Genomic DNA, 17,645 nt, shown 5'->3' on the forward strand with positions numbered 1-17,645 from the left:
TGTATATTGATAGTCCAAAGTTTGGGAGCGGCTTGTAAGTAAATATTGTGTCAGTTTGTTTTTATTAACAACAGGCAGCCCAACCTCACCATTAATCCTGTCTCTTTTGTGTTTGCTGTTGCATTAGGAATGGCCTGCCACCAGATAAACCCGCCAGCGACGACATCAACCTCTACCAGAAATATATTGCCAGGTATGCAAATCCCTCAATGTGCCACACCAATGAAAAAATATACCCAAAACAGAGATGAACCTTTTTTTTTATCCACTGATGGTGTTTTATTCAGTGATGTAACTCGATCCTAGACTGGTATGAGAATGTTCTGTGCGCAGTAAATTGATTAAGAAAAGACTCCAATTTATGTGCTGAGAGGAAGTAGAAGGATGAGGGGTAATGAAAGTGAAATGGTTTGATGGTAGCTTACTGTAACTGGTTGAGTAAATGCTCACGGTGTGTATAGCACTAAAACATTGCAGAGAACATAATTCTGAGCAACTCTGTTAGCTGTGACTGACTAAGAGAGGATACAAGCTTAGGCCAGGTTTTTCTTGACTTCTGCCATTTGTCTTTGAAGACACGAGGAAGTGACTGATCTAAAAAGTCAGTCGTTCACACCAACGGAGACAAAAACATCAGGGGAGGGGAGGTATCATGCGTTTCAATGGACACAGAACAATGTCCCCCTATTCTGGATTCATTTTGAGCCGACAGTAGAAAGGTGATTATCATTTGTTTGTTTATTCCGTTTAAAAAGAAAGAAAAACAGCATTTGAAAAGCCAAAGTGGCTTTGGCGTTAATGATTACTTCTCCAAGCCATAACATGAAGGGCACAAATCAAAGCCTTGGCACTGACAGACACACACACATACACACACGTCCTCTTCTGCAAACACATACACACACACACAAAACCCCTTCCTTGGACTGATTACATTTTGCAAGAAGATTTAATTAAGGAATTTTTAATGAGGCTTCTGCTGGCACTGCCAAGAACTGTTTTGATATTTGCGCTGCATAATGCATAAAATTTGTCTAAACATCTCGGCAGTTGATGCACGGGGAGGCTGCAGATAAGCCCAGATACAGTTTCAATTTCCGTGTTGGGGTTGGGAAAAAAAGAGAAAGGAAAGGAGAGGAGGGAGGAAAAAAATGGAAAAGGAGGGCTCATAAAAAGGGCAAATGTAGCACCGAGAGGGGAGGTAGAAGCGGGGGAGGGTCCTCTGTGGAGCTCGGGCTAATGAGTGCACACTAATAGTAAAAACCAGCTTTGTAAACGTGTTCGTACCCAATCCTTGTGAAAAGAAGAAAAAAAAAGTTCTTCATCTCCTCAGCACACTACAGTTTGATGTTTTAAAGAGCTTCCCTGGTAGTGTTTAGTTGCAGTTTTCACTCTTTAAATGCTTTCATGCACCCACTATTGCCTCGGCACTTTGATCTGTGTATCTCTATTGTAACTGGAGATGCGCTGCAATCTCTGTATCGTGGCGATATTAATATTTAATCTGCTGCTGAATAGCAGCGGCCCATTAGGCCCCCTGACGCGGCAAGTGGGAATTGTCCAGAGGCAAAGTGATACAGCTGGGCAATGAGCAGAAGGGTGGGCCATAGTCTCAGGGGGGTGGGGGGGCTTTGTGTGTTCATAAGAGTAAATGTGTGTGTGCGTGTGTGTACGTATGTGAAAGAAGAGTATAGAAAACACTAATGGTTGGCACATATGCTGGCTTTAATGTGTGCACACACGTAGTTCCACTTCTGGTTTTGTCTTTTCTAAAAGAGCCATCAAACCCTCCCAAAGCCCCCTCTACCTCCATCACCATTTTCCAGACACACACACGAGAGCACACACACTCTCACAGCCAACTTAAAAAGAGTAGTGGATATGCCGTTCAATTAGCTTAATGAACTCAGCAAAGTGATCTGTAAATGCAGCTCTGGGATAATCCTAACAAGGAAAAAACAGAAAGAGAGATGGAAAAAATATTACTTAGCCCCCTTTTCCCCCTCTCCTCTGCACTAGCAGATGGAGCTCTTGGCAGCAGCAGTGCAAATGTTTATTTGTGTGTTTTCACTGGTAATTGGAGGATTTTAACAGTCATCATCGTCAGGCTTATAATCACCACCGTAAAAGTGGCTGTACTGTAGCAAGCAGCAGCCTTTTTTTTTTTTTAACCAGTGCCAGACTAAAATCAGTTTTTTTTTTGACTCCAGACTAGAGAGTGAAAAGTAGACAGAGCTGTTCCCACATCTCAGGATACCTGACCCTTTTCCTCACAGAGTAAAACTGTGGTTAACCTGAAAGAACTGTGCATTGATTTGACAAGGGTTTTCACAGCGTTGAGAAATAAAGTAGTCATGGGGTTCCCGATCCTTGTGTGGGAGTGTGTATGCGTGTCGAGGGAGAGGGTTTCAGTGTAATAAGTGTCTCTTACGGCTGCTTTGGAAATAAATGGAGCTAATTTGGCTGAAATTGGTGTGACAGACGGGTAAATTGTTGCAGCAGTGTGGAAAGCAGAAGTCAGTTTGAAGGTGTGAGCCTGTTACTTTGAAGGTGAGACGAGCATAATGCCTTTGAAAACTCCTTCACCTGATTTTCTTTTGTGCTCTTCCTGGTATTTCAAATAATTTCTTCACTCATCAGTCTTGATTTGCTTTTGATTATTTTTGAGTCACACTGACATATTTCTGAGCTGCTTTTTCATTCAGCCTTTTTTCATCCCTGCGACTGTTCTCTGTGCGATAAGCTCTGATGGGCTCCTGGGTTTTGAACCAGTCTTGATGTGGTTTTATTCATGGATCTGTGAGACTCTTAAAATATTCAGCTGTTGAAAAGTGTCCTGCAACTTGGTTTTCAGGTTCTCTGGAAGTCAACACTGTGGACATGTGCACTGTGCCTACCAGTACAGAGAGCATTACCACTGCATGGACCCTGAGTGTAACTACCAGGTGAGCGTGAGTACTTTACAACTTTTTTGAGCATCACTCATACACACATTGTCTCCACAAAGCTGCACCCTTTACAATAACCTCGGTGCCTCACAGTTCAGATACCTAAACAATGAGAGAAATTAGGCAAAGGTAATTTTGTTTGCTACTCTCACTGGTTAAAACAAGTGAGCACTTAGAGGGTGACTTTGGTGTTTTTCAACTAAGACTACGACTTTCGTCCTTTGTCTGAGTGAGTAAAGGGAAAAATAATGTTTAAAATAGGTCCAGTATTGATTGAGATTGCTCAGATTGTTATTCTAAGTGTCTGACAACATTATGGAAAGGATCCCCACAGAGACAGACCTTTTTCTGAAAGAGTAAGATCCTTTTTGTTTAACGAGAAACAGCCCAGAAATTGCTATTGCCAAACCCACCACACTCCTTTTGTATAAACAGTAATTTTATCATCGTAAAACACACTTCATTCAAAGTCAATAGAAACAAAATAAAACCATCTTGGTTAATCTTCCGCACTGTTCCAGTGATCACCAACTCTAGTTTGGTATTATAAACTCTTAATTTACCCAGTTAGATTTGAATATATACTGACTGTATACACACTCAAATTACCATTGATTTAAATGGAATCTGGTGGGTTTGACAATATCGATTTTGAGGTTGTTTCTGGCTGAACAAGAAGGGTATTACTCTTTAACAAAAAGGTCTATCTCTGTAGTGATCCAGTTCAAAAATTCTTGTTCCCATAAGTTATTTACACATGTCAAAATGTTGAGGGTTGAGGTTTAAAAAATGCAGTTACCCTTTAGGCTGCGTTGTTTCTACAAGGCCAAGTTAGGCGACAAAGCTAAGCGTTCTCTTTTTCTAAATGACATGACAAAGGGGATGTGGCCATCCTAGGATAGACAAACAGGATAATGTGTCATCTTTTCATTAGTGGTCACACCCAGGCAAAGTCTACACAGATGAAAAGTTTGTTGGCCTTTGGTCTGCCAAACAGGCTGAGTGTTTACATCTGTTCAGTTCGCAGGCGTCTTCCAGGCACAGTTGGTCTTTGACAGTTGGCCTTTTATCACAAGGGTTAATTGTAAATATGCTTGAAATATGTCTCTTTTTTCATCTATGTGTTCTTTCTTTTTTTTTTTTTTCTAAAGACATCTGCCATTGACTGGGGGCCTGCCTTTAATCCCCTTTCACGTTATTAATCTCGTCCTGGTCCCAGGAGTTGTCATGTATGGCACAGGAAGGAGAAAAAACACAAAGCAGATCATAATACAGGCCTTGTGTTTGCTGTAGCATATGGCCTGAGAGAGTTAGACAAACACAGGAAGATTTGTCAAAGATGTCAAAAATCCATGCACACCGAGCGTTGTGTGTGTTTTCCTTCCTTTCCTAACAATTTTCTGAATTAAGCCATCTTCGGCTATAATCTCCTTTGTCTGCTCCTGATCAAGAGAGATTACCGCTCGATAAATATTGTTTATGTGGTGAAAAGCATTACAGATCTAAGCTTTCATTTTCTGCATGAATCCCACTTCACAGTCTGATGGGACACATTCTTGGAGGAATACAAAGGAAAATCATTTCATGTCATTATTTAGACTGTTAGTTCAGGTTATCATGGCAATTTCCACGGTCAGGTCCACATTTCTCTGTTGCTTTTGCGTTGCGTGGAAACACAGATATGCTTTGGAAGCCAGCTCTCTGGGATGTCAATACCCTGAAAAAAAAAAGAAGCAGGCAGTGATGAGCAGCCCCTTTCGAAGCGATAACTCATGAAATGTTACATGACACACACTCCTGGAATATTATCCCACTGCCAGCCTGCGGGCTATTGGCTGAGTCTTAACATTCTCCTTTCATGGGCTTGTACATGAGGGAGAGTGTGCATCTTGCCACACTAGTGGGAATCCTAAAATAAATGTAGCAAGTGGCTCCCAACCTTCATCACCACTCAACTGAAAATGAGATCTTTTTCCCAGTCAGCTCTCTCCATGGCCTATTTTGGACGGCTTGATGGATCGAATGTACCCTGACCGCAGTTCAACTTATCTTCCGGTCATCATTAACCGTTAGATACCAGAAAGCCCAAAGCCCAGAACTGAGCTCAGGATTTTTTCAGGTAAATTGCTGAAAAAGCGATGAATCCGAAGCATTCATCAATTAGATTAAAAATCCTAATGAAGTCTTCGCTCCTACAGGAGTTAAACATCTCAGAAATATTCAGTGGGAAACAGGCCAAGAGCAAGGGAATGAACAGCTGTGTGAGATCTTAGCTTTTTACTTGTACGCGAGTGGAACACATGACACAAAGCAATTACCCTACTTTGTACAGCAATTAGTTGCTTTTTAGAATAGTTCTTTCTGATGTTTTTCCCTCAACTGGAGATAAATATGGATTGAAGACAGAACTGTCTCATTGATTTGCGCTTCTCCCGTTACCGCTTCTGTAACATCAGCTTAAGCCCAATTACAGCAGATTTGGTTGCTGCAGGTCTCTGTGGAGTGACTTTTCTGTTTCCCTTCCTGACTCCTGGATGTGGGAGGGATTTTTTTTTAAATTTATTTAATTATTTATTTTGTAATTTTAGAAGGCGGGTCTCTTAGCATATTCACTCATCATTACAGACGAAGCCTGCACCAAAAGCGAGTGTTAGTGCTTTAATTAAAAATGGAATCATATCTCAGCGAATTGAAAGGGAAAACGTTTTTTGGTTCACTTGTTTGTTTGTTTGTTTCTGTTGTCTTCTGTTTTCCCCTGTGCATGTCTGAGAAACCATCTGCATGGAACATAATTTTTCCAGAGACAGAAACATCACAACTGTGATCTTGCATGTCAATTGATTCATCTTAATTAAAAAAATACATTTTGGTAGAAGGGAAGAAATACTGTAGAGTCAGTGGGTGTATGGGGAACATACTTCATGTTCCATGTGGAAGCTTCTCCTGCACTCAGAAAGTCCCCGAGCCTTTGGTGCTGCATTTGGATAGGGCACAACTTTGTGATATGCAAAGTAAATCAATAACCACAGAACGCATCACCTTTAAAGACATCCTGGCCCTCTCCATTGCAATGTGCACAGCCCTCCCCATCTGCCAGTTGGCTCCTGCATGTTGCAGCTGCTGCTTCCACAGAGATAAAGTGACTTGTTGCTGATTCTGTGACTGGTTTAAATAAACACCAACCTGTTGCGGTACATTTTTTTCCCCTCCCCTTTTGCAGAGGTTTACCAGTAAGCAGGATGTAATCAGGCACTACAACATGCACAAGAAGAGGGACAACTCTCTGCAGCATGGCTTCATGCGCTTCAGCCCTCTGGACGACTGCAGTGTCTACTACCATGGCTGCCACCTCAATGGAAAAAGCACCCATTACCACTGCATGCAGGTACACTACACAGACTCACACCTCCTCCTCCACCTACACACGTACCCACAGAGAACCCACAAATGCGTACAGTACACATGCATGCACACAAACACGGAAAATGTATCTGCAAATATGGCCACGTGTGCTTAAGCATTACATACACTACAAATAACCAACAACTCACTTATGCTGTTAAAAATGTGAAATATAATGTTGCATAATTCATCATTCAATTTACACTCCAGGGCCACACAACAAACATTGTTGTCAGTAAACCAGATCTCACATATTCGATATAGAGCGTAAAGCCTGATTTAGCATCCAGTAAGAGACTTAAAATAACTTTTTTACAGCAGCGACATCATTTCGGGACAGTTTGAAACTGTAATGCAAGAAAAAAATATTTATATATATAGCTAGACGATGCCCAGATCTAGGAAGTAAGGCCACTCATAAGACATATATGACTACAGGATGTTTCAGAATTACACAGTTTACCTACATCTGTGAAACGGATTTACAGTTCCACAGTATTTCCATTTACACCAAAGTGTTTTTAAAGAGCAGTTTGGCAAAACGTGTCCTAAAGTAAATAAAAGAAAATTGAAAAAGGGTGAATACACGTGAGGCTGCTTGTGCTCTCCCCACCTCTTCGCTCTCTCGCTCCTTAATTGGCATGGATAAAATTCAGTAAGGTGTTTATATAAACTACACATTTTTCATCTTTTAGTACCAAGCAGCCAGTTGAAGATTATTCCCCCTTCTGGATTTGTTTAATTTTTTACATCTGCTTATTTTCAAAGTGTCATTGTGCCGAGAGCTTTCTCACCGACAGGGCAGCAGCGCAGCCGAGGATGGCTTGAGATATATTCTTTTTTAAACCCCTCTAACGGCGTAATTGTTATTAGGACATTTCAGCCCTTGTTTTAACAGTCCCTGAGAACCTGCAGATGTTGGCATCGGCTCTCGCGATTTAGGGGGGAAAAAAACAGAGTGGCATTTTTTTCATTGTTTGACTCAATATGGAGAAGTTGCCCGGTTTGTGCGGGTGAAAAGTGCCAGGGATGATATACAATTGCTGCTTTTAATTCAAACATTACCTGTTTTTTCCCCCTCTGTTGGCTCTGAGGGCTCCTGAGTACCAGAACATTTTAAACTAAAGACCAAGACAGTCATCTTGCTCTCATCTGCTTTCCTCTGCCCCCTCCAACTCTCAAATTTGTTCTCAGAGTTACAGTAAGTTTGTGCATCGTCACACTCAAAATATGAATTTCATTTTCTAAAAGGCAGCTTTGCCAGGAAGGTACTGTAGTTTCAGCTACCTGATGTGGCCACTGCCTCTTTCAGTAACTTTTTTTTTTCCAATTGTCACACTTACAAGATTGTTTCCTATTCACGGGTTTGACTTGAAACTAGTGCTGCTGTGATGCGCATCACCACAAATAAAATTGTAAACGTGAGAAAACAACCTTCTTCCACCCATTTCTAGGCCACTAGCATTTTCTTAACCACACTGAGCTCTTTTCTCTGTAGCTTGTAGAGTATATCAGATCTTTTGAAAGCCCTGCCTTTTAGTAGTTGGCTTTTTTTTTTTTTTATAAACCATTCTTGCAGACTGAAACTTTCATGTCTGCTGTGGGCCCAGATCTTGCTCTCGATCACCATGCTTTGTCTTTGCTTTGCAGGTGGGCTGCAGCAAGGTGTACACCAGCACCTCAGACGTTATGACCCATGAAAACTTCCATAAAAAGAATGCCCAGCTGATCAACGACGGCTTCCAGAGATTTCGTGCCACCGAGGACTGTGGCACAGTTGGGTGTCAATTCTACGGGCAGAAGACGACACACTTCCACTGCAGGTGACTTTTGTTGGCCAAATGTGATGGATGATTTTTTTTTTTTACAGTTATCAAACCTACATTAAGTATCAATGAATTAAAAATACTTATTCTTTTGATCATTTTAAATTTAATTTCATTTATTTATTAATAATTAAATACATTTTATTATCAAATTGTATTGTGACCTACTTATATATTAGCATCAAACTGTTGTTTTGAAGAGAAAGCACCACACAACTATTATCAATGGACGTAGAGAATCACTTGGTTGATTCATCAAACTCCCTCCCTGGAATGTATCCCTCTGGCAAAGGTTGCAGGTGGCAACGTGTCAATGGGCTGCCGCTGTGTTACTGAACCGCCTCAGTTATCATTCCTCCATTATAAAGTATTTGAATCATGTGGACCCCCTAACACTCACTCCCTTGAGGTACTGAGGAGGCTTTGTAGCAGGGCATCATAGCGAATCATGTTTTCCATTCCTTTTTTTCTGTAGGCGCCCTGGATGCACATTCACCTTCAAGAACAAGTGTGACATTGAGAAGCACAAGAGCTACCACATCAAGGATGATGCCTATGCCAAAGATGGCTTCAAGAAGTTTTATAAGTATGAGGAGTGCAAGTACGAGGGCTGCGTGTACAGCAAAGCCACCAACCACTTCCACTGCATTCGCTCAGGCTGTGGCTTCACCTTTACCTCCACCAGCCAGATGACCTCCCACAAGCGCAAACACGAGCGCCGGCACATCCGCTCCTCTGGCGTCATGGGCCTCTCTACCACCTACCTGGCACCAAAGGATGAGCCAGAGGAATCGAGCAATGATGACCTGATGGATTTCTCAGCCATCAGCAGCAAGAACTCCAGCCTGAGTGCCTCGCCTACGACCCAGCAGTCCACCACTGTATCGCACCTGTTGGCCACGCCGACCACTGCTGTCTCCTCCTCCTCTACATCAGGCCACACCCTCAAACCTACATCCTCGCTGCCCAACGCGGGCCAGCGTATGTCCAGCCTGCTGTCTCAGGCCCTGCCCAGCAACATGCCCGTGGCCCTCGCTCTTTCCAACAGTGCCCTGGCCACCTCCAACCCATTCTTCCCCCTCATGCCCAGGCTGCCTCTCCAACCCCCTCCGCCAGCTGCTAGCTTGATATCAGCCGCATCCTCTGGGGCCCACTCTATGCCCACCGACTCACTGACCCAAGGTTGCTCCACAGTAGGTGCAGATGGAGCCATGGCCTCTACCCCAACGTCCTTCGCCACCTCCTCCATTATGGAGAAGATCTCAGCAAGCAAAGGTCTGATATCACCCATGATGGCCAGACTGGCAGCTGCTGCCCTGAAGCCTTCCAACAACCCAGATGCAGGTCAGTCACTTCACTGATAGTCATCATTGTGCATAATTTATATGGATACTAGAAAATGGAAAGTAGTTGTTTATACTGAAACAAAATATCCAACAATTTTGAGTATCAAAAAGTTGTTTTGATCATTTATTAAGCAGAAATATTTGCTGCGTTCAGCTTCTCAAATGTGCAGATTCACTGCTTCTCTTGCTTCATATGATTGTAAATTTAACATCTTTGTTTTGGACTGCTGATCAGACAAAACAAGTAATTTTAAAGACATCAGTAATCAGATAACTAAACCACTACAACACACCTGCAAATTGTAAACCCATGAATAAATTGGTAGTCAATTGTAAAGGTTAGTTGTGCTTGTTACTGTAATTATAGACAAAGGTATTGAAATATATGACAAACAATAACTTTTTGAGCTATGTCAGTGTCCAAACAGAATGTACTGCGTGTATACTAAAAGCCACATCCTTTTTTTCTGTCAGTGGACTTCTCTCCACTACAGCCAGAGTGCAGCGAGTGCACTCAGAGGTCATTTCCACCACTATCCCACATTGGAGAGAAAGGCAGAAAAACTGCCGCTTTCAGGCTTAAAGGGACATACCGGAGGCATAGTCCTCTGCTCTGGGCTTGTTATTGTGTTGATCGTTTGTTAGATACCCACAATCCATTTGGAGATAAATGCGCTGACAGGGGAGAGTAGAGCCTGTAAAAGTCTCTTATGATGTTCAGAGTGGGGGCTCCTGGGGCTTGTGTCGAACATGTTTCCTCATCATTGGTCTCTTATCTATGTCTGCGCCCGTTCCAAGCAAATGGAGGTGGAATGAAATTAAGTTCAGAAATTGCAAGAACAAAAAAATGTTGGGTTTTTTCTTTTTTTTTTCGTACCCTCTATGCAAACTGATAAAAGAAAAAAACAGAAATCGCTCAGGCAGAAATGACTCAATGCACCAGAGCTGAGAAAGAGGCTTTTTTTTTTCACTGACACAAGAACTCAGACACACTTGCATGCATCAGCAAAGACACACTTTTTGAATTTCTAGAAACCTTCTGTTCCCACAAAAACATGTCAATATCTATTTAGCATAAACACAATTCACATAAATTTTGGAGGTAATTGCCTTGTCTATGTTTATCATATTGCTCTGAACAAAGCTTCTGAAAATGAAAATGAAGTTAAAGCATTAAATTGATAATGCACTGCAGAGCACAATCTTGCATTCAGTAGCAGTGGGGCCTCCTGTGCTGAGCCTGAGCAGGTGGGGTGAGGATTGTAAATGGGGCTGTAAGGGGTAGCATCTCCGGATGTTGGGACTGGGAAGGATTACAATTCCTGGTGGTGTTCCTGGAGCAGGACAGGCCCTGGGAGAGAGATGGGGCAGCTGCTCCGGGGAGCCGAGCTGAGCCCAGGCTGTCAGGCTGAGCTCCACCTCTGGGCTTCCAGCAGGTAGTCTGAACACTGGGAAGGCCCCCACTGAGGGTGGGGCCTCCACAGATGGTGCCTTCACCACCCCTCACGTTGTCTCACTGAGAGGCTGCATCTCAGATCTCTGTGCTTGATAACGAAGCTGGTTTGAAATAATCTCCCCTATATCAGACTCTTCATGGTAAAAGTTTAGTGCAGATACGAGATGGAGGAGTGGCGTCGGTTTTGTTTCTCATATTTGCTTCATAAAATGTGTGAACAGGACATTTGGGGCTAAAATGAGGAGGAAGTGGTTTGTGCTTCTCTGTCAAAAAGGTGTGAGAAAAGTCAGTGTTTGTGGCTATTTTTCACAGTGTTTATTTTTTCATAGGGTTGTGAAACTTCGCCTCTACTGCGGTGAAAACTGCATTTTTCCTGTTTCTGCTTTCAGTATTTTCTCAGTATTTTTTTTTTTATTTATTTTTATTAATGTTCCGCTCTAATTTACCCCTAAGTGTTTTTCGCAGAGATTCAAGCATCTGAAGGGTTTACTAATTAGACACACAGTACAAATGATCTTTCACAAGCTCTGTATCTTATCCGGAGTAATTACATGGTGATACATTATTCCTGGATAATTTCCAGAAAGAAGCTGCTTTGAGTCAAACTCATTTGTTCTCCCTCTTTGGGAAGTGGTTTGAAAATAACTTCATGATGCACAACAGAAGAGGAGACTTTTGTGTTGTAATCCACCTAAAAAGTCAGTTTATCCTCTTATATAGTGAAGGAATGCTTTAATCTGCCTGCTGATCATGTGTGGATCATGTAGTGGGTGGCTGCTCTTGATATAATGTGCTCTCATTTGGTCTGAGAGTTGATTTAATTGTCAATGACAAGGCAGGATCTGTCTGGCTAGTTAATTTTGGGCGTACTCTCATCAAGTTGGGGGGAGGGAAGGAGCGCTGGACAGAGACTTGGTAAGTGTTCAGTGACCTCAAACCAGACGCAAAATTGTTTGACTGCTGTTTTCCTTTAGCCCCGCCCAGACTCCACCTCCAGCCCCTCCGACCTCAGCCATTGTCAAACTGAACTGACACTGACACTTCCCCGTCTCCGAGCTTTCAGCTGACAAGGCCCAAGACTGGCTTTTCCACTCCTATTCGGCCTGATATGTCTCTGGGTCATCTTGTAGCAGGGGGGAACTCTGGTCGGTTTCCCCCTTACGTAGGCTGGTCTTGTTTTCTCCCGAGCAAGAAAAAGGAGAGGAGGCTCACCAGGCTGAGGGCCAAGGGCACACACTTGGTTGCCCATGACCTTGCCTGTCACTATCCCTCAGCACCAGCCCTGATTCCTAAACAACAGATTCCTCACCAAACCAATCAGAGCCGCTGGTGCTCCTCAGTCTTTCAGTGTCTAAGAGGCAATGCCAGGGTCACCCCTCCCATTCACATATTTTTTAAAACTAAAACACCACTTATTGTCAACCAAGGAGCCCAGCTTTCTCTGTGTAGCCCCAGGACAAATTAATATTTCAATCCCTTGGGGATCGGGAGGTGGGGCAGAATTCACCTTCCTGTCAGCATTTTTACCCCACGTCGTCCCCTGGTCTTTATTTATTTCATTTCAGCGCTCCTGTCCCCACTCACAGCATCCACTGAATACCTATTTGGAGGAGAATGTGATCAAGAGGTCATGCTATTTGAACCAATCTGATTGGCTGTCAGCTCCAATCTGACCGACATAGCACCCCTGTTCCTTGTGGGTATGCTCAGTGGCATTGGCTGCCGTCCGTTGTCAGGCCAACGAGGAGCCTGGGAAGGTGGGAAGGGAGGGGGGTGGCCAATCTGAGACTGCCACTTTCCCTCAGCATTAGCATCTCACTTAATGACCAGTTAAGAGGCAGCCTGGCAAATGAGTTGTGACAAGTGCTGCAGAAAAAGGAGTCTTTTTCCCTCATATCTCCCGCCTCTCAATCACCATTTAAAAGGCTTGACGGCCTGACATAATTTCGCAATAATTATCACTCGGAGTATTCTTTTCGGGCCAGGACAGAAGTCAGATTAGATCTCGTCATAGGATAATAATGCTGACCAACAATAACTTTGTTGTCACTTCTCTCATCTGCGTCTCTGGCTTGATCCTCAGGGAATGGGCAGCCGGCTCCAGCCAGCCAGTTCAATCTGGTTCAAGTGAAGCAGGAGCCAATGGACGCCAACTCTGGGGCCTCCCAGGACTCCACGCAGGAGCACAGCCTGGACCTGAGCAAGAAGGACCACAGGTACAGAGCTGCATGGTGCATAAAGGATTAATACTATGTGGAAAATGTTGATTCTTGTTGTAAATTCACCTAATATATTCTGAAAATAAATCAACAAGGAAATAAGGTTTCTGTGATTGATGGATGATTTCTACAGTCTTGGCAGCCAGGGTTATATTTGCAATTATTTATCAAAAATATCTCATTTATATACATGTGCATACAATTATAAAATCCTCAACATCTTTCTCCATTTTTGCGTGAGAAGGATGTTTGTATAAACCGTCAACTCCAATCTTCCCTCCAACTCACAGTAGATCTTATTTCTTAAGAAGACAGCATTTTTCTTCTTCATTATACAGGCACACCTTGTGTGATAAATAGTAATATTTACTGTTCTCATGCAAATCTTGACTAAACATTGTTCATTTTCCTTGTTCCAGTAATGAATCAAACGGACACCCTGTACCAGGGAATACATCTCTTTTATCCTCGCTTATGAATAAGGTAAGATCCATCCATCAAACGCCTTTCATCCCAAGACAAATTAGCGGGACACGGAGGGGCCTGTTTGTTTTTTAATGTTTCACCGCTAATAAGATGAGTTTGTATCATTTAAATTTTCCAGCCATTTTTCATACAGTGTAATTTTCACTGCACCTCTCACAAATTAATATAATGAAGCAGTAGCTGGGTGCCATGCCAGATATATAGAGATGTTTGTTTTTTGATGAGCTGTTTTGAACTCGCCGTCCATTTTTTCCTCCTCCTTTATACTTTTTCTTCCCCCGCCTCGCTCTACATTTATTTATAGAGTTTGTAAATTATTTGATTAAAAAGTCAGAGGAGGGAGAAAAAAAAACAGGAAGGTGCTGCCCTCATTTTTTACCAGGTCTAAATGTTAGCGTATGGAAATTCAGATGTGTATTTGGGGGGGAGATTAAAATGCACATCGTCTTAATCATACATCTTGTCTGATTGATACAAATGTGCCAGGTGGTTTCCATCACATTGATGATGTAATGACAGACCAGCCTCCTTTTTGTTTTTTTACCCTTGCCAACTGGTCAAGACCTCCTCCCTCCTCGCTTCCCCTCCGCACACGTCTTCTTTTTTAACCTCTCCCCAAGAGAGCTTAACTTCAGAGGTGCTCTCCTCAAAGCAGTCATTAAACCCAGACAGTGGAGGAGCTTGACGACCTGTTGTCCAACAGCTCTTCGTGTCATGTCAGCTTTTGGGGGTTTGATTCAAGCCACCACATCACATAAAAGGGTTAACAGTTGCTCCCAGAGGACGCTTGGCAAACACGCTTGGCCTGCACTCAAGCAAAAGCCTAGATGTTTGTAAATCTGGCTGCGCTTTTTTGCTTCGCCAAAAAGTGTGTGCGTGTGTGTGTGTGTTCTAACTCTCACACTCTCACCAACATATGTAAGTGCCCAGCTTACGTATGCTCGGCTAACCCAGCAGCTTGTTGTTTATGTGCTTTGTGTTTCGTAGATGTCACAGGTGAACCCTGCCCTGTTCAACGCCATGAACCTGAAAACGGAGCTGGAGGCAGGCCAGGGCGGCAACACCTCGGAGGCAGCACAGTATCTGAACAGAGTGCTGAAGAGGCCCCTGCCAGAAAAACCCACTGAGATCTGGAGGACATACCTCCGCAGGTATAAAACATGCAGGAAGTACAATACGTCACTGCGGATTTATTGACATAGTTAGACGCATTCATTTTGATAGCGAGAAAACAGTCAGAGTGTTTATAAGTACTGTACATGGAAGGCCTTTTTCTGTAAATACAACTCATGCATCACTGGAAACCCCCTGAAACATAGAGAGCCCGATCTTGCGGGAATTTTAAATGACTCCCAGTGTGATGGACTTAAACCATTTACTGTCAGATGACGAGTTGAAACAGTTGTCCTGTTGAAAAAGCGGTAAATTTACACCCTTCGTGATCTGTCTATTTTAAGGTTTGACACAGATGACTTCTGTGAGGCTCAGTGTGACTTCCTTCAGAAAGTGCACTTTCACTGCCTGGTAGAGGACTGTGGCGCTCTCTTCAGCACGGTGGATGGGGCCATAAAACATGCTAAGTGAGTGTCCCACCGGTTCATAATCAGAAAATATACCCTTTCCTCATTTTAGCCTTTGGCTTTATTGATCAACATAAAAATAAGCGTCCATCTTGTTTTCAGCTTCCACCTCCGAGCCACCTTGAAAGTGAAGTCGGAGCCTCAGTTCGGTGAGGGCAAGGACTCAGCTGAGGGGGCCTCACTGCAGCCTGCTGCCCCCGTCTCCATGGCCAACAATCCCTCTATTGATGTAGCACAACTCACCTCCTCCGGTGGCTACAGCTCTCCTCCTCCCTCCCTGCTGGCCTGGAAGCAGCTGACCGGCAGCATCCCCCAGATGCCCGCCTCGATGCCCTCGAACCTGCCAGCCAATTCCCCTCTGGCCACAACCTCTCTGGAGAATGCTAAACCACAAGTCAAACCTGGTTTCCTGCAGTTCCAGGAAAAGTAGGAGAAACATCTACTTGCCTCTTATTAAAATACAGTTCAGTATGTTTTTTTGACCATGTGTTTATTTAACTGCATTTTCATTCATCCAGTGATCCCTGTTTGGCTACTGACTGTAAGTACGCAAACAAGTTCCACTTCCACTGCTTGTTTGGGAACTGCAAGTACGTGTGCAAGACGTCTGGCAAGGCCGAGTCCCACTGTTTGGACCACATCAACCCCAACAACAACCTGGTCAACGTCCGTGACCAGTTCTCCTACTACTCTCTCCAGTGTCTCTGTCCCAACCAGGTGAGTGCGGTTTGATAACTCAGCCAGGAGCTGAATCACCTACTATCATCTCCCCGAGTTTTCTAAGCATGAAGTATGCTATCTATTAGACCAGTATTTGAGGTTATTTGACTCAAGGCTTTCACAACCGCAGCTCCCTGTCTTCCATCTCTGCTGAAAAAGACAGTCGACTCACCCCAGTAATGCCTGTTTATATGTCAATGATGTCATTTTGACTGCCGCATTCTCCTCTCAGAAAAGGCCAATTTAGCTGATATTACCCAATAAATCATTGTCACTTGCACAGTAAACAAGGCTGTCTGGAATAGGGCAAAAATCAGGGGAATGCTTCGCAAATGAAACCTAAATGGCAGCCCCTGCCTGCTCTCATGAGCCCGTATTTGGAAAACCGTTTAAATGAATTCATTAATGTGTCGAAAATCACCCCTCTCACAAAAAGTCCCCCCACTCCCTCCTCCCTCCTCCCTTCTCCCCTCCTCCTCCTCCTCTTAGTCTCCATCTCCTGAACGGAGCAGATCTTATTTGGCCCAGTCCTTTGGGATCTGGGCCTCACAAACAGATGGTGGTGTACAGACATGTTAGAAAGGAGGGGTGTTTGTGGGAAGCCTGGAAAAAAAAAGTCATCGTGCTTAGAAATGTGGGATGTGATTGTTTTTAGGAGAAAATGTGTATAGTGTTCACTTTAACCTGGCACACAAAGAGAGATCAAAAAATATTAATCAACCCCTTTGGCTTTTAAACACTCACCTCGTATGACTCGTGAAATTGCTAAATGATGTGTTTCTTCTGCAGCACTGCGAGTTCAGAATGAGGGGCCACTATCACTGTCTGCGGCCTGGCTGCTTCTTTGTCACTAACATCACCACTAAGCTGCCGTGGCACGTCAAGAAGCACGAGAAGGCGGAACGCCGCGCGGCCAATGGCTTCAAATATTTCACCAAGAGGGAGGAGTGTGGGAGGCTGGGTAAGAAAAACTACTTTTGATATAATGCCAGTATAGAATAAGTTTTGGGCTGCTGTCTCTTTTTGTCTGCCATGTCAGCCTTCAGCCTTTAATAATATTCTACCAGGAGCGATTATGTGGATTAAAGGTGTTAAATTGAGAAAGATGTAGATTGATTTTTGGTGGCTGTTGCAAGAGGATATTCTCTGTGTTTACAAAGGGAGAGAGACCAGTGTTGGCAAACACAGTGTCGTGCTGTGTGAGTTGTTTAAGAGGCATGAAACAAGTCTGCCTCAAAGGTTTTGTTGCTGTGTTTTGCATATTCACAATGGCACCTCAAGTCCCAAAGGTAGTCTTGCCTGTACTATATGAGCAATAACGTCAAAGGGGGCAATCACATCCAGGTTGTTTTCTTCTTCCTTTTGCCCCTGTCAGAAATGAGCAATTAGGTTTGTGTTTGTTAATTATCCGGCTTGTCTGGTTTAGCCTGTTTGTGTTCTGAAGCTGCGCCTCACAGCCACCGCTGCCATCACACAGAAATGAATTAAAAGTGATCTGTTTTTTTCAGGCGGTTACACAAGCTTTTCAGAACGCAGAGACAAAGCAAACAAAAACAGGCCCTAAACAGCTGTTTTTTGTCCCCAGCCTGATCTGCCAACTGTATTGTTTGGGCTGGGGGGAAAAAACAGAAAGGATTACCATCGCTAGCACTCCAGTCATAA

The 17,645-nt window shown here is 43.5% G+C and overlaps 1 protein-coding gene across 7 annotated transcripts in view; it reads left to right on the forward strand.

The window, feature by feature from the left end:
* casz1 (castor zinc finger 1) overlaps nucleotides 1-17,645 on the forward strand; it is a 190,944-nt gene that overhangs the window by 162,905 nt on the left and 10,394 nt on the right. For 4 of the 7 annotated variants that reach the window (XM_078170113.1, XM_033629374.2, XM_033629372.2 and 1 more), the window contains 12 exons: nucleotides 128-193; nucleotides 2,855-2,951; nucleotides 6,169-6,333; nucleotides 8,001-8,173; nucleotides 8,652-9,520; nucleotides 13,062-13,194; nucleotides 13,617-13,680; nucleotides 14,671-14,834; nucleotides 15,141-15,263; nucleotides 15,366-15,689; nucleotides 15,782-15,980; nucleotides 16,773-16,944. In XM_078170113.1, coding sequence (XP_078026239.1) covers nucleotides 128-193; nucleotides 2,855-2,951; nucleotides 6,169-6,333; nucleotides 8,001-8,173; nucleotides 8,652-9,520; nucleotides 13,062-13,194; nucleotides 13,617-13,680; nucleotides 14,671-14,834; nucleotides 15,141-15,263; nucleotides 15,366-15,689; nucleotides 15,782-15,980; nucleotides 16,773-16,944 — 2,549 coding nt within the window. The remainder of the gene's footprint in view (nucleotides 1-127; nucleotides 194-2,854; nucleotides 2,952-6,168; nucleotides 6,334-8,000; nucleotides 8,174-8,651; nucleotides 9,521-13,061; nucleotides 13,195-13,616; nucleotides 13,681-14,670; nucleotides 14,835-15,140; nucleotides 15,264-15,365; nucleotides 15,690-15,781; nucleotides 15,981-16,772; nucleotides 16,945-17,645) is intronic. The other 3 variants (XM_078170114.1, XM_033629373.2, XM_033629376.2) reach the window with 1 other exon arrangement.

The sequence above is a fragment of the Epinephelus lanceolatus genome, chromosome 8, assembly GCF_041903045.1.
Source record: "Epinephelus lanceolatus isolate andai-2023 chromosome 8, ASM4190304v1, whole genome shotgun sequence".
Lineage (NCBI taxonomy): Eukaryota > Metazoa > Chordata > Actinopteri > Perciformes > Serranidae > Epinephelus > Epinephelus lanceolatus.